The sequence below is a fragment of the Mustela nivalis genome, assembly GCF_964662115.1.
Source record: "Mustela nivalis genome assembly, chromosome: 4".
Taxonomy (NCBI): domain Eukaryota; kingdom Metazoa; phylum Chordata; class Mammalia; order Carnivora; family Mustelidae; genus Mustela; species Mustela nivalis.
This window is the reverse complement of record NC_139023.1, coordinates 67385854-67401294: the sequence shown is the minus strand read 5'-3', so window position 1 is coordinate 67401294 and position 15441 is coordinate 67385854. Positions and strand designations below refer to the sequence as shown.

Here is a 15441-nt window from a genome sequence, read left to right as displayed (position 1 = left end):
TATTAACCTTCCCCTGCCTCCATTAGAAAAACTGTTTGTTTTCTGTTTTCTAAACTGAGCGCCTTTAACCTCTCCCCGGTTGAGCTTGTCATGTGCACATAGTCACCAGCCAAGGGTGACGCTCTCTGCCACTCAGGGCCGCCAAAGCGAGCACGACGCGAAGACGGGACGGAAAAGTAGAGTGGCCAGTGGTCCCCCTAAAGAGAGTGAGGATCTTGGTATGGAAACCATAAAAGGAAAGCCAGAATTGGTATGTAACACTTGCCCTGCTCTCCTGCTCCAGCCCCCAAGCTGTGCCGCACGGTGGGAACCAGGTCCGAAGGGACGTAGCTCCCCATCCCGACAGGTGGTTTCTGCAAGCCCTGCTACGTCCAGTCAACGCTGCTGCTTGGCGAGGGCACCGCCGCATAGCCGGGTCCCAGCGGGGAGGGCGGGCGGCCGTATCCGCGACGGCGGGCTCCTGTCACTGGAACATTTAAATGCAGAGAGCGTAAACAGCAGTTCCCAAGTGCTCCGGGAAGACCAGCTAATGACCCGAAAACAGGCTTCTTCTGCAGTGTCAGCTGAGCAGAATAGGCCCAGACAGTGTGCGCATGTGTGTGTACACGTGTGAGCGCACACGCAGGCGGGGGAGGGGACAGATGCGTGGGGGGGGGCATGCCCGACGACCATGGATCCCTCACATCAGTTGTGAGACTCTAGGCAAGAAAAGGAACTTTGAGACCCAAGTTTCACATAGCTGGAAAATACTTCTAAAGTGGTGGGCGCATGTCTGTTGAGTTGACTCCCATCTCCAGACACCTAAGGACAGCGGAAGCCACAACATGGGTGCTGCGTCTAGGAAGCCGACGGAGTCACAAATGTGCATGTGCCAGGCCCTCCTGGCTCGCACGGGAAGGACCTGTTCAGCCCCCCATGCTTGGTGTGATGACCTGGAATCGTGGTATTTCACATTCGAGTCTGAGCACCTGGGTTTCGGTACACATGTGTTTGTCCGTTAGCGGACTGTTTGGAAGGTGACCTACCAGAAAAGAGCTGTACGGTAGTAGAACATGTTTAAACGTGTGAGTCGCAGGGAGTTGACCATGACCTTGTCTGTCTGGGATGCCCACCTGGTGGCCCCCTCCTGCCGGTAGAGCTGTTGGCATCCCCGAGCACAGCAGTGGTGACTGTCAGGTGCCCTGTGGAGGCAGGCAGGGCCCCTCTCGTTGTCTTCACCCCTCGGCCTCTGCTGGTCATAGCTGGGGCTGGTTTGTGCTGCCACCCAGCACATAGCATCGGCTCCATCCAGTTGGGGGTCAGGACAGACTGCCACCTTGGTGCAGAGGGCAGGAGAGGAGGGGGCCAGGGAACACACTCAGGCCCCAAGCTCCTGTGGTGTGGATGTGTTGGGCACCACATAGGTAGCTCTCTGCACCTTTGCCTCTGACGGCCTGGTGGGCCCCCAAGGAAGTCACACCAGCCAGTGCTCCACCCTGGTGTCTGTGGAACTGGGGTGGGGGCTTGGAGGACTCCATCCCTGGGGCCTGGCTAAGAGGCTTCATCAGAATGCCAGAGCGCATGCTTGGAGGCTCGGGTGGGAGCAGTCCACATGATAGGTAAACTTGGTAAGCGCTGGACATTTGGGGTTGACTGACGGACTTTCCTCATAGACCATCCATGTCATCTCATGATCCAGGTGCCGTGGAAGGCAAAATGGTAAATGGGCGGAGAATGCAGAGATTTTTCTCTTGTTCTGTTAATTCCATGTATTTTGCTTCTGGTTGGAAATACTGAGTGTTTTTCTAAAACCATATTGAAGATATGTGAGTTTAAATTAGCATCTTTGTTAAATAATCCAGTTTTTCATCTTAGGTTATAAAAGTTAATTTCTCCTGCCTTCCCCCGTCCCCAGCCAACCGGAGGGACATTGCAGAGTTAGCCCTCGGGCTTCTGCTGGTGGTGCCCCCTGGTAGCGTCCCCTCAGAACCACATGTGCTATGTTTGGACTGACGCCTATCAGACATGCGACTGATGGGCGTGGCAGTGCTGCTTCTAGCAGTTGACGTCCCAGACTTCGTGCCCTCTGCAAACCCTGCACCTTCCATCTTTTGCTCTGACAGCCCCCACCAGCCCTGTGCTCCTCCTGGTCCCACCTGCCCTCCCCAGGGCCTTTGGACTGGCTCTTCCTCTGCCTGGAAGGTTCCCCCCAGGTGTCCCTGCAGACTGTCCCCATCTCAGCCTGGGACCGGGCTTCTCACTGGCTCTGTGCACATTGCTTTGCTCTCTTCTGTGAGGCGCCACCTCCCAGTCTCTCCTCCTCTTCTCCCACCAGGCATCAGAGCCTCTGAACCGGGACTGGCCTCCCTCTCCCAGAGCAGGTCAGGGTGGACAATGCCACACAGGGTTCGGGGGCACGTCCCCATGCTTTTACTTTATCACCGCGAGACCAAATCCATACAGCTGCTTTGTCCTTGGAAAGGGGGTGGAAACTTGTGTTCTGGAGCTCATGTGCTTCCCACGGGAAGTCCTGTCTCACACCCTCCGAACTGCTGAGGGTCTGCAGCCTCCTCACAGGGACGTGGGGTGAAGCCTGGCAGCCTGCCTGCACCTGTGCCTGCCTGTCCTGTTGTCCCGAAGCCTGGCCAGTGGGTAACCACTCAGGGCCAGCGGTCCGTGCGTTCAGTGCTGCTCCCACTGTGCCAGGAACGCTGGGCCCACGTGCTGTCAGAGCCAGGAAAGTTTTGACAGCAGGCGGAAATTACAGTCTTGGTACCAGACCCACCTCCCCGGGGGCTTTGAGCTTGCTTGGCGGGGTGTGCAGTGTCCAGCAGGTCTGGCAGGGTCAGCCTGTGAGTGTGGCTCTGTGGCAGCCCTCCCCAAGCCTGGTCTTGTCTTTACTCCCAGAGTTGCCTGGAGTTCAGCCTAAGGATTCAGGAGTTCATTGAGCTCATCCGGCAGAATAAGAGACTCGACGCCGTGAGGTATGTAGAGAGGGGCCTCCTGGGCTCTGGGGAATGAAGTGTGGAGGGTCAGGTCTGCCCTGACCGGCTGGGCCCTGCCTGTGAACAGTAGGGTGCTGACGACTGGCACCCAGGCTCTGTTCTGTCCAGGCAGCATGAGGCCGACTTAACATGTGGGCTCAGGGCCCTTGGTTCTGAGGCTGTTTCCACCCGCCCCAGAATAGTGCTGGCCATTGGGTGGGCACAAGGGAGCCTTTGGGCAGGAGGCTGGTCTGCAGGTATGGGAGCCTGGGCTCCACCAGGGGCAGGCAGTGCAGGGAGGCCTGGGTCAAGCCCAGTCTGTGCAGCCCGGGCAGGGAGGGGCTGTTCCTTTGGGGTGGCAGGTGGGCTCTCAGAGTCGGAAGGGGAGTTGTTGAGGCACTGCGAGAGCTGGGATGCCTCTGGGTCCTCCCAGGGTTGTGTCGTCAGGGTTTGGGTTCACGTACACCAGGGTCACTTAGAAGGGCTTGGGTCACTGCCTCTTGGTGTTTTCTGAATGGGATTCTGTGCTTGGTACCTCAAGCCTCGTCCCCCTCCCTGTCCACTTAAGGAGAGGGACCCTCGCCTCACCTCGCTGTGGCAGACCCTGGCCCAGGTCACATGAGGTGGGGCTTACTTGGTACTGAGGCTCTGGCAGATGGGGAGCTCTGATTCTTTAAGATAGAAAGGCAAACTCAGACAAATCTGGAATGTTTCATAGACACGCTAGGAAGCACTTCAGTCAGGCCGAAGGGAGCCAGCTTGACGAGGTCCGCCAGGTGATGGGCATGCTGGCCTTCCCCCCAGACACGCACATCTCACCCTACAAGGTAAGCCGTGCCTGTGGGCTCTCAGGGTTGGGGAGGGCCTGGGCGTGGGACCGCACACCACACGCACTTTCCCCCTCTCGCTCCTGCCTTGCCAGTGGGAGGCTTGGGTCAGAACCACACATGAGGGGTCTCAGCCTGGAGATGTTTCACGTCTGGGTGCCTCACCTGTCGCCTTCCCCATTTGCCCCGTGTTCTGCCTCATCTCCGTTGTCTTTCCGCTGCTCCTCTTGGCCTTGGAGGTCCACGTGGGGTCTGGGCCAGTGTGGTCACATAGCATTACTAGCCAGCTTGCTCAACATTGCAAGGGTAGCGTGTCTGGCCTCTTGAAACCAGGTGATGCCCATCTGGAACCCTCAGGACAGCCCTGGGAATCTCTGATCTGCCTTTAGGGTCCTCTTGTCTTGAGAGATGTTACGTGTTTGCAGCTGAACTGCTCACAGTGGTGTCCTGGAGAACCTAGGAATTCAGACAGCCTTCCCACTTTCCTTCTGGCTCCTCCCCATGCTGGCCCCTTGGCCATCAGCCCTTGGTCACACCCCCATGGGTGTCCTTAGGCTTGCTTGGATATGCCCTTTGTGTTCTCTCTGGAGCAGCTTTCTCATTTTTTGCAACATGGATGGAAGTTTCCAAATCATCAAGTTCTGATTTCTTTAGATGAGTTTATCCCTGTGTCAGTTTTCTGTTCACACGTTTTAAAGGTAAATGTTTCCAGAGAAGCCAGGCTCCCCCCAACCCCGTTGGCTCCCCACCCACCTCCCCCGACCCTGCACTTTGCTTGGAGGCGTGGCCATCACGTTCCCAGGTCCCTTGCACACAAACACTGCCTTCCCTAGATGCCACCATGCTCTCTGCCACCTGTGCCAGCCCTGCTTGGGACCCTGTTGCTGCTGCCCATGGAGACCGGGGCTCTCCCAGCTGTGCCCACATGTATAGGTGTTTGTTGCTCAGTTCCTCCCACAGTTTTCTGTCTTCGTCTGTCTGGGCTCTGTGACAGAATTCCAGAGTCTCGGGTCGGAAAGCCTGAGATCAGGGTACTGGCCTGATTGGGGGGTGGCTCTTCCTCCTGTATGTTCTTAGAAGGAAACTAGTTTCTGAATATGCCTCCCTCAGCACTCTGTGGGCCTGGAAGTCCACCTGCTGACACTCTCAGCAGACGCTCAGCCATGTGCAGTCCCCCGACTGCCAGCCTGTTCCTGGGGAATGAAATAAACTGCCTTCCCTGTGGGCTGGACCAGGCTTGTTCCCTGAGCCCTGATGATGGGCTCTTTCCAAGGCCCTGGCTGCCCCATGCAGTTTCATGGGCAGACAGCCCCCAGTGGCTGGAGTGCTCAGCCATCCACAAGGCAGTGGCAGCATCTCCCCCACGACTGGACTCACGTGGCTCGGAGGTATGGGGAGTGTCCCATAATCAAGCCTCAGGTCATGGGCTCTGCAGGAATGAGACTGAGCTTTAACTTACAGTCTCTTCTGTCTCTCTCCCCTGCCCTGGAGAAGCTTTGAGAGAAGGCAGAGAGGGCCTGCCCTGGAGGGTGAGATGTCCACTCTGGGAGCATGAGGCAGGTGCCAGACCCGCCTGCGGGCTGGAGGGCTGACCCTCAGGGAGGCATCAGGGCAGTGTGAAGAGAAGCCACACAGTCGCTGCAGAGTCCAGGCCGGTGGGGGACAGGCAGACACAGCCCACCGATGCACGGCCTCGTAACTGGACACGGACGGCATGCCTGAGGAAGACCAGCATGCACACAGAGGGGATGGCCTGGGGGGCACGGGACTCCAGAGGGCAGTGCTGGGGCAGGGCCATGCCCTGCCATGCTGAGGGCACAGAGGCCTTGCCCCCTGTGGCAGGCAGTCACAGGTGTGTCTCGGGTTCCCACGAGGAGCAGGGCGATGTGCTCTAGTTAGGGAGAGGTGGCCACACCAGAGGCCCAAGGCCAAGGGTCTCGGGGTGGGGGTTGCAGAGCCTCTGGACTGTGACCTTGGTCCACTGTGGACTTTGTTACAATAATAATGACATTAAAGACGTGTTTTTATAACATTGGAGTTGAGCGTACTGTCTGCCCGTAGAGCCCCTGCTGAATGGGTGCCTGCATCTCCTCCCTCATCGTGGGGCCTGACCCCTGTGCATGACATGCAGGGTTTCAGTCTTGCTGGCATATGCCCTCCCTTGCTGTTCTTGGTGACTCAGAACCTGGGAAGCTCTGGGGACACACATTAACCAGGCTTCCTGTTCTGTTGTATGACTCCAGCTGTGACATGGGTGTGACTCCTGGCCCAGGAAGTTTCTTTCTGGAGTGAGATTTTGCCCCTGAGACCTCAGTGCTGTCCTTCGACCCACTGTATCCCCTTCCTGCCACGAGGCCACAGCCCCCCCCCCCCTTATCATTCGTGTCCATGCAGACTTGGGAGCCCAAGCTGGCGGGCGCAGGTTGATAAGGGCAGGCCAGGAAGGCTTTGTCACTCGCTGTTGGGGTTGATGGCCCTGTGCCGTCCCCAGCGCGGCTCTGCCCCATCTCTTGCAGGACCTGCTGGACCCGGCCCGGTGGCGCATGCTGATCCAGCAATTCCGCTATGACAACTACCGGCTGCACCAGCTGGGCAACAACTCTGTGTTCACCCTGACGCTGCAGGCCGGCCTCTCGGCCATAAAGACACCGTATCCTTCTGGCGGACGAGGGCACCCGCAGGCTTGGCCTTCCTTAGCCTGGGCTCCACATCTGGGGCCTTCTGTCCTCCAGTGAGCAGGCAGGCACCACGCCCTTCCCAACATGAGGCCTTTGCTTGTGGTTTGTGTGGTGGGTGCTTGGTCCCGGGCGGTCAGGGGTGGTGGTCGTGGGGCAACTCTGCCCCCAGTCTTCAGTGTTCACTCATTCCCAGACACCATCCGGCGCTGCTCACAGGCTGCAAGGCTGGTGTTGGTGTACCTTCTGGCAGCTGGGTCTGGCTGCCATTCTGAAGGCTCCCGTGTGATTCCTGAGAATCTTCTCGAGCTTCTCTTGGTCTGAACCCTGGCCATCCCTGGCCCAGTGTCTTGTTTGAATACATGTTTGGCATAGCGGTCATTCCCCTGCCACCAGAGAGCAGTGGGATTGTGACCCCAGTGCCCAAGTGTCCCTCTCGAATGTGGCATGTGAGCCCCTTGGGACCCGGGGCTGTTGGCTTTCGTGGCCATCTGTGTGATGGGACCACAGTGAGTGTTGTGGGCACTGGCCATGGGCTCTGGTGCCTGAGAAGGGGCAGGTGCACAGGGGTGTGGGGCAGTAGGGTTCTTGGGCTGGGCTGGTGCAGCCTTAGTGAGGCCATTTTCCTGCTTGATGCAGTGTTTGCTCTGTCTTGAGAGCTCCAGGCTTGATTCCTGCCTGGCAGCTGGGGTGGCCTCAGCATGCCCAGTGCCCCCCACCCCACGACCCTTCCTTAACCATTGCGCAGACAGTGCTACAAGGAGGACGGCAGCTCCAAGAGCCCCGACTGCCCTGTGTGCAGCCGTTCCCTGAACAAGCTGGCACAGCCCCTGCCCATGGCCCATTGCGCCAACTCCCGCCTGGTCTGCAAGATCTCTGGTGACGTGATGAATGAGAACAACCCACCCATGATGCTGCCCAATGGCTATGTCTACGGCTACAATGTGAGGGGCAACAACATGCAGGGACAGCGGAGCGGGGCGGGACATACGGGGGCGGTGGTGGATCTGGTAGACCTAACGGTCTCTGCCAGCTGCCTGCTGTCTGCGCTGGGTGCAGTCCCTGGGTATGGGTCCCCGTGTGCAGGCGGCTTGGCCCCACGCTGCCCCTGGAGAGCCAGACTGGTGGTCAAGAAGCTGCAGGATCAGGGTTCACAGACAGGCAGGCCTCCCGGAGGCAGCGTGCGGAGAGAAGCCGAGCCCTCCTGCAGCGGTGGGCGGGTGGGTGGGTGCCCTGGAGAGGTTTGGCCTTTATGTCCGCACGTTCATGTGCCCCCTGCCCCTGTTGTGTTTCAGTCTCTGCTGTCCATCCGTCAAGATGACAAAGTCGTTTGTCCGAGGACCAAAGAAGTGTTCCACTTCTCCCAAGCCGAGAAGGTGTACATCATGTAGGCCGGGCGCCCCGTGCGCCCCCGCCCACCTGCGTTTCTGTTTCTTGCGACCAAAGATCAGTGAGCGAAGCTGGGCACTCCTAGAAGGGTGGATTTGGGTCCGCACATCCGTGCTGGGGGACAGCCTTCTGCTGGTAGGACTCCGGAGTGCACCTGAGGCACCTGATGCCCTCCCCTTTCAGAGAGACCTACCCGCCGCCTTCGGCCGCTTGGGAAACAGGAGTCGGTTCTCCCGCGCCCCCGCCCCCGCCCCTCCCGCCACCCTGCCCCCACGGCCATCCTCGGCAAGGGGGCCCAAGGGGCTGCACCTGTGCTGCTGTGGGGGCAGTCTTACGGTGTGCTAGGTTCAATGTCACGTCATTCGTGCCGCCTTATTTCCTGCTTGAGAATGTATTCACGTGGAAATCCACTGGACCGAGTTCTGCAGAGGCCTTGCTGATGGCTCCGTAACTGTAGATCTAATGCTGTTGTTACAGAAACTAGCAGTCAGTCCGAGTAACCACCGATGACTTTTCAAATCAAACGACCCATTGTAGTTTACACGAAACCACACTGTAGAGGGTTGTATTTAGCGCTTATTTTTGCATGTCAATGTTGATTAGCTAATAAACTGTAAATGTAAAACCTGTTAATAAAAGGGTTTTCTATTTCTTATGTCTGTGTGAGGTGGAAGCTGCTGTGCGTTCTGACACCCTCGCTTGTGTCTGCTTGCCCCAGGCCTCCCCTTGTCTGCAGCCACGCAACAGGGTGGCTCCTGGGGTCCCCACACGGGTCCCATCCCAGGGTCCTGCTGCAGCTGCTGGAGGATGCTGTGCTCTACTTTGGTGGAAGTGAGTGCAGCTGGACCCTCTGAGTGGGGTCTTCCCAACTCGCCAGCGCCTGTTGGCCTCTTGCTGCCCATGGGCACCTGGTGCACCTGTGGCTGAGCCCCCACGCAGAGCACAGGGTGGATGCAGGGAGGCAGCAGCTCCTTCCCACCATGCCCTCCAGCCCTGCCACCCTGGCCCCCTGGCCTCCCTCTGATCATCACCTGAGCCACCCCCCCCCCCATTTCCTTCCCAAAGTCGTGAGGACATCGGTATGTGTGCATGTGCGTGTAGCCACACACCCCACGCCTGCCCTCCGGGTCCCTTCTGGTCCATTCTGGTGACCACACACATGGGGAGAGCTACTCGGCCAGGAGAGTGGTGGGGGCAGCCACAGGGTGAGTGGAACACAGCGATTGGTCCTAGCTACACTGGAGAAGTTTGAGCTGTTTGCAGATGAAGCTGCCACAAATGCATTCACGTGTGACTTGCTGGACGCCCACGTTGTGAGTGGAGGTCAATAGACAATGACAGTGACGGCCAGCTGGCCAGAGCACTTAAAGCCTCCCGTTTCCCGCCCCCTCCACCCCCACCTGCTCTGCATTCTTGCCAGCCTCAGCCCCGCGCATCTTAGATCCAGGACATGCCAGTGGCTGACAGCTCTTCGCTCATGGTAGGCTTTAACCAGCATAGTAGTCGTAGCCATTGGAACACACGGGTTCTCCATAAACAGTGTGATGAGTTTTGATAAATGGACCAGGTATAAGCTGCAAGCCCAGGAGTCTTCCCAGACAGCCACACACCGCTGCACAGTCACCACTGGGACTTGATCAGCACAGCTGCTGTTAGTCTTGCCCTCGGATACATCAGAACACAGGCCATGTGGTCCTTTGTGCCTGACTTGGTTCAGCAGATGCCTCAGGTGCGTCCACGTGGCTGAGTGTGTCCGTGGCCCTCCTCCACCGCTGAGCAGTAGTCCACTCCACGTGCACCACAAGCTGTGTGTTCTCTCGGTGGACATTGTGTCCAGCTTCTAGTTACTATAAGTCAAGCTGCCGTGAATATGGCAGGAACAGTTCTTCGTGGACATTGTTTTCATTTCCCTTAAGTCAATGTCTGGAAGTAGAAGGAGTCATGCCAGTGCTGTACCTTTAATTTCACAACTGCCAAGGCTTTTCCCAAAGTGCCAGTAACGGTTGTACATGTCTTTTGGCAGTATGGGGGCGTTCAAGTTTGTTCGCATCTTTGCCAGTGTTTGGTGGCGTCATTCTTCCCGTTAGTGGCTCAGGTGGGTAATCCCTGTGGGCTTATGTGCATTTCCCTGATGGCTGCAGATGCTGAGCTCCTGCCGATGTGGTGAGTGGCTGTTAGTCCTGTATCTGTTTAAGTCTTCTGCCCATTCTTTATTGGATAACCTTTTTTTTTTCTTTGTAGGAATGCATTCCATATTGGGGGCACAGATCCTTTGTCTGATACATGTATTTGCACTTGGTTGCCTGTTATTTGACCACCAGAGGTTTTACGTTTAGTAAAGTTCAGTTAACTTTTTCTTTTGTGGCTCATAACTTCTGTTCTGAGAAAATTTGCCCATTCTTTTTTTTTTTTTTAAGATTTTATTTATTTATTTGACAGAAATCACAAGTAGAGAGGCAGGCAGAGAGAGAGAGAGAGAGAGAGAGAAGCAGGCTCCCCGCCAAGCAGAGAGCCCGATGCGGGACTCGATCCAGGACCCTGAGATCATGACCTGAACCGAAGGCAGCGGCTTAACCCACTGAGCCACCCAGGCGCCCCAAATTTGCCCATTCTTAGGTCCCAACCATATTCTCCCCTGTATTCTAGAAGATTGTTTTAGCTTTTTAGGTTTGTAACCCATTGCAATGAACTTGTGTATGGAGTGAGGAAGAGGCTAAGGACCATTTACCCCCATGTGTTCATCCAGTCGGGTTACAACATCATATGTTGAACATCATATGTTGAAGGCTTTTTTGTCTCCATAAGATAATGCGAAGTCCCCAGGCTGTTGTTCTCTCAGTTTATTTCTGGATGTTCTCCTCTGCGTAGTTGCCTTAGGGTTGTCCTCACCCCAACACCCAGCATCTGGATCACTGCAGCTTTAAAGTACAAATGAGCCCCTTTTGTTCCATGTAGTTTCTACTTTTCAAAATTGTTTTGACTGCATTTCCACCTAAGTCTTGGAATCAGCTTATAAGAGTACTCTAAACAAAGCCTGCTGGGATTTTAACTAGAATAGCGTTGAATCTTTAGATCAGTCTGGGAGCTGCCTTAGTCTGTTCAGGTTGCCCTAACAACACCACAGACTGGGGTGCTTGAACAACAGAAAAACATTTTCTTACAGTTTTGAACACCAGAGTCAATCCAGTTGCCAGAGTCAATCTTCCTGGCTCACAGACGGCCTTCCCTATGTGTGCCTGGAAAGACAGCCCTGCCTACTGTGAGGACACTGGTCCTGTTGGATGAGGACCCATCTCATAACTTCTGTGAACTTTTTGCCTCCAAATATAGTCAGCATGGGGGGGAGGGGCAGGGCTTCAACATGAGTTTGGGTGAGGAGGGCAGTTCAGCCCACAGCAGGGACTTAAAAATCATGACTATATTGAGGCCACCAGCCTGTGAATAGGGTGTTCTCTGTATCCAGACCTCACCTGCATTACAGTTCTCATCATTTTACTGCTATTGTCGGTGAGATTTTAAAATTTGACTTCACAACCATTCTAGAGTGGTAACATACAGACATGTCACTGATTTCGTATATTGATCTTGTACCCTGTGACCCTCCTAAGCTCATTTGTTCTGGTAGTTTTTTGATATGTTATGAAGCATTTTCTGTGTACCCATTATAATCTCTACAAATAAAGACCATTTGCCTGTTCTTGTGCAATCTCTATGCCTGGCATTTCTTTTTCTCCCCTTATTGTATGGGTAAATCCTCCAGGACAGTGTGAACTAGGAGGGTAAGAACAGAGTCCTGGTCTTGTTCTGATCTCAGGAAAGCATCCTCTCCCATCATGAAGAACCACGTCTGCTCTAGGTTTTCACAAGGAGCAATTATCAGGTTGAGGAAGTTCACTCCTCCTTCCTGAGTTACCATTATGAGGGCATGTTGAATTTTGTCAAATGTTCTTTTCTTCATCTAATGAAATTACCATAAGGCTCTTCTCCTTTGTTCTGATAAGGGTGACACAGAGAACTAGATTAGCTTTGAGAAGTTGAATTTCAGTTCCTGAGATAAACCTCTGGTGCTCGTGGTGTGGGTCTTAATGTGGTGCTGGATCTGACTTGCTAGTACTTGGCTGAGCAACGTACTCTATTGTTTGTTTTGTTTTGTTTTTTTAACATCTGTAGGTTCTGTAGTGATGGCCCCTCTCATTCCTGATATTGGTCATTTGTTTCTTTTCTCTTGAAGTCTACTAGAGGCTTATCAATTTTATGGATCATTTCAAAGAACCACCTTTTGGTCTTTGATTTTTTCCCCTATTGTTTGCCTATTCTCTGTGTACCTGATTTCTGTTCTTTAGTGTTTTCCTCTTCCTGCTTATTTTAGGTTTAACTGTCCTTTTTCTAGCTTCTTAAGGGGAATATTAGATTACTGCTTTGGGGCCTTTCCTTTCTAATATAAACATCCCATACATTTTAATGTTGTTTTCATTTTCATGCAGTTCAAACTATTTTATAATTTCCATTATGATTTTTTTTCTCTTTGACCCACAGGTTATAGAAGCCTGTTAGATAATTTTAAAATACTTGCAGACTTTCCAGATATTTTTTGTTGTTTTCATGTAATTGTTAGAAAATCTCATCCATATGGTTTCAATCCTTTTAAATTTATAGAGGTTTGTTTTATGTCTGCCTTGGTAAGTGTTCCATGTGCACTTAAAGAGAACATCTGCCTGCTGTCGGGGGCGTGTCCTGCAAGTGCAAGCCAAGTCAAATTTGTGACGGGCAGCCAGTCTCTGCTATCCTTACTGATCTCCCTACTTGTACTTAAAAGTTTACAAGTGAATTTGTCTATGTCCTCTTTACATCTGTGGGCTTTTGCTTCATGTATCTGGAATCTGTTACTAAGCACAAACACCCTCCCTGGTAACAGCTCTTGTTATAAAGTCCACCTGGTGGGGTGTCTGGGTGGCTCCGTGGGTTAAAGCCTCTGCCTTTGGCTCGGGTCATGATCCCAGGGTCCTGGGATCGAGTCCCACATCAGGATCTCTGCTTAGTGGAGAGCCTGCTTCCTTCTCTCTTTCTGCCTGTCTCTCTGCCTACTTGTGATCTCTGTCTGTCAAATAAAGTCCACCTTGTCCTGGCCCAGACACTCTGGCCCTCCCGTTGAGTGTTTGTATGTTAGTTCTTTCTTGATCCTTTTGCTTCCAACCCAAGTCTTAAATTTGAAGTCTGTTCCTTGTAGAGAGCATACGTGTGGGTCTTTTTAATCCAACTGGACAATCACTGCCTTTCAATTGAGCAAGTGTCTAGACTACTGATATTTAACGTGATTATTATTGCTGGATTTGTTACTCTTTTTCCATTTGTCCGGTTTGTCTTCTGTTATTTTTTCTGTCTTTACCTTCTATCTAAATTTAGACTAAAAGTTATTTTGTCTCCATTGACTTCTTAGCTGTATGTCTGTAGTTGCTCTAGTTCAGTATACCTCTTTAACTGACCACAAGTGCCTTCAAATATGATAAGAATCAGAAACTTACTGCCTCTCTCCTGCCCTTTGTACCCCACTGTGGCCACGTATTTACTTCTACAGACATTCTGTATTCCGTACCTTGCAATACCTTTTTATGCTTTCAGCAACCAATGATTTAGAAAAGAAATTTAAAACAAAATAGATATATTTACCCATGTTTGCCAATTACAGCACTCTTCACTGCTTCTATAGATCTAAGTTTGCATCTGCTAGCATTTTCCTCATTTAAAGAATTTACTGTATGCTTCCATGCAGACCTGCTGGCAATGAATTCACTCAGCTTTTCTTGGTCTGAAAGTGTTCTATTTCAATCTAATTCAGGTTGGGAAGGATAGTTCACGGCATATACAATCCAGGTTGACAAATTTTTTAGTTTTTTCTTTTAGTATGTTAAAGATTTTATGCCAAGGGTGCCTGAGTGGTTCAGTCATTAAGCATCTCCCTTTGGCTCAGGTCATGATCCCAGGGTCTTGGGATTAAGCCCTGCATCTGGCTCCCTGCTCAGTGGGAAATCTCCTTCTCCCTCTCCCACTCCCCTTGCTTGTGTTCTCTCTCATGCTGTGTCTGTCAAATAAATAAATAATAAAATAAAATAAAAATTTCGTGCCATTGTCTTCAAGCTTGTGGTGTTGTGACCAAGAAGTCTGCTGTTCCTTTTCTTATCTTTGTAACTATTTGTATAATGAGTTTTCTCTTCCACTGCTTTTCATCACTGCCTTTCCATCTTGTGGTCCTGCCGTGCTTTGGATGAGTTTGTGTGTGTCCTGCTGGGTTTCCTCATCTCTAAAGTCCTGGTTGGTTCCTCTACAATATCCTTTAGGTCTCAACACATTCATTTGGGCTAATTCTATTTATTCAGCATTCAATATTGAGCAGCTACTCTGTGCCTGACCTCATGAAACAAAATAAAGACCCCAGTTCTCATGGACTGTATATTTTAAGGGCAAAAAGAAAAAAAAAATTATGAGCCTTGTGTGATGGAGTCTGAGCACCGCAGAATGAAGTGGAGCTGCCTAAGGAGAGGGCATGAAGAGGCTGATTACAAGGCTGGCGAGGGTGGGCTGGGAGCAGCCTTCCAGGCAGGAGAGTGGGCTCCGTGGAGGCCTGACTGCTGGAGGGAGGCAGCAGAGCTGGAGATGTGGGCAGTGGGTGGCACTGACAGTTTCTTCCTGGCTGCTGTGAGATAAGTGGACTCTACAGGTGTGAGGCCAGCTGCTGGCCTGCAAGGGTCCCCCAGTGGGTTGTACATGGGGTGCCAGCAGCCCCCAGGTCACTGGCCTGAGCACGTGGAAGTACAAACATCCCATCACTTGAGCTGAGGCAAGCAGGCAGATGTGACTGGGCCACACAAACATCACAGGCCACTGGGTGGACACAGGGGTCAGAGGAGAAAGAGGTGCAGGGCAAATGCACAGCTCTTTCGGGGAGTCCTGCTGCACAAAGCACCACAATCCTAACAGGCTTAGGGGGGTAAGGTGGATGCAGAGCAGGGTTCTGTTGGGACGAAGAGAAATTGCATGCTTTTGTGCTGATGGGAACAGCTGGGAGACCCGAAAGGCCAACCCACACCTCAGGAGATGCAGGGAGGCTGCCAAGCTGGAGGCTGCTCAGAGCAACCTCCAGGCCTGGGATCAGGCGCACAGAAAGGACGAGTCGGCATGCTTCCCACTTTCCTCTTCTCTTTCCATAACTGCATTATTGAGCGACAGCTGCCATACCGTGACTGCCTCTCTGGACACATCCAGGTTGATGCTTTAGCGTGCTGACTGCCACACTCCCCACCAGCAGCCATTAATCTATCCCCACGCATCTGCCTTCCCCAGACATTTTGTGTCGATGGAACCCTGCAATATCAGGGCCTTTTAAGGTTCATCCGTGTTATCGAGGGTGTCTGTGTTTTCCTCCTTTTTGGCTGAAGGACAGACATTCATCTACCACCGACTGATGGTAGTATGGGCTGGTATCAGGAAGGATACTACTGAGGGCGTTCAGATCCATCTGGTACTGGTCCCATGTGCAGAGGTCCGTGGTGTTTCCACGCCATTCTGCATCCCCCCAAGATCCTAGAAAAC

At 53.0% G+C, this 15441-nt stretch overlaps 1 protein-coding gene and 1 long non-coding RNA gene across 3 annotated transcripts in view; both read left to right on the top strand.

Moving 5' to 3' along the window:
* Positions 1–8509, top strand: part of MAEA (macrophage erythroblast attacher, E3 ubiquitin ligase) — a 32680-nt gene extending 24171 nt beyond the window's left edge. The window contains exons 5-10 of one of the 2 annotated variants that reach the window (XM_082727164.1): positions 137–250; positions 2887–2963; positions 3682–3790; positions 6307–6440; positions 7214–7409; positions 7761–8509. In XM_082727164.1, coding sequence (XP_082583290.1) covers positions 137–250; positions 2887–2963; positions 3682–3790; positions 6307–6440; positions 7214–7409; positions 7761–7856 — 726 coding nt within the window. In that variant the 3' untranslated portion in view covers positions 7857–8509. The remainder of the gene's footprint in view (positions 1–136; positions 251–2886; positions 2964–3681; positions 3791–6306; positions 6441–7213; positions 7410–7760) is intronic. The other variant, XM_082727165.1, reaches the window with a different exon arrangement.
* LOC309862844 lies at positions 3798–5827 on the top strand. The gene is made up of 2 exons (XR_014310739.1): positions 3798–5178; positions 5285–5827. It is a non-coding gene; the product is annotated as an uncharacterized lncRNA (long non-coding RNA).
* Positions 8510–15441: the final 6932 nt, after the last annotated feature.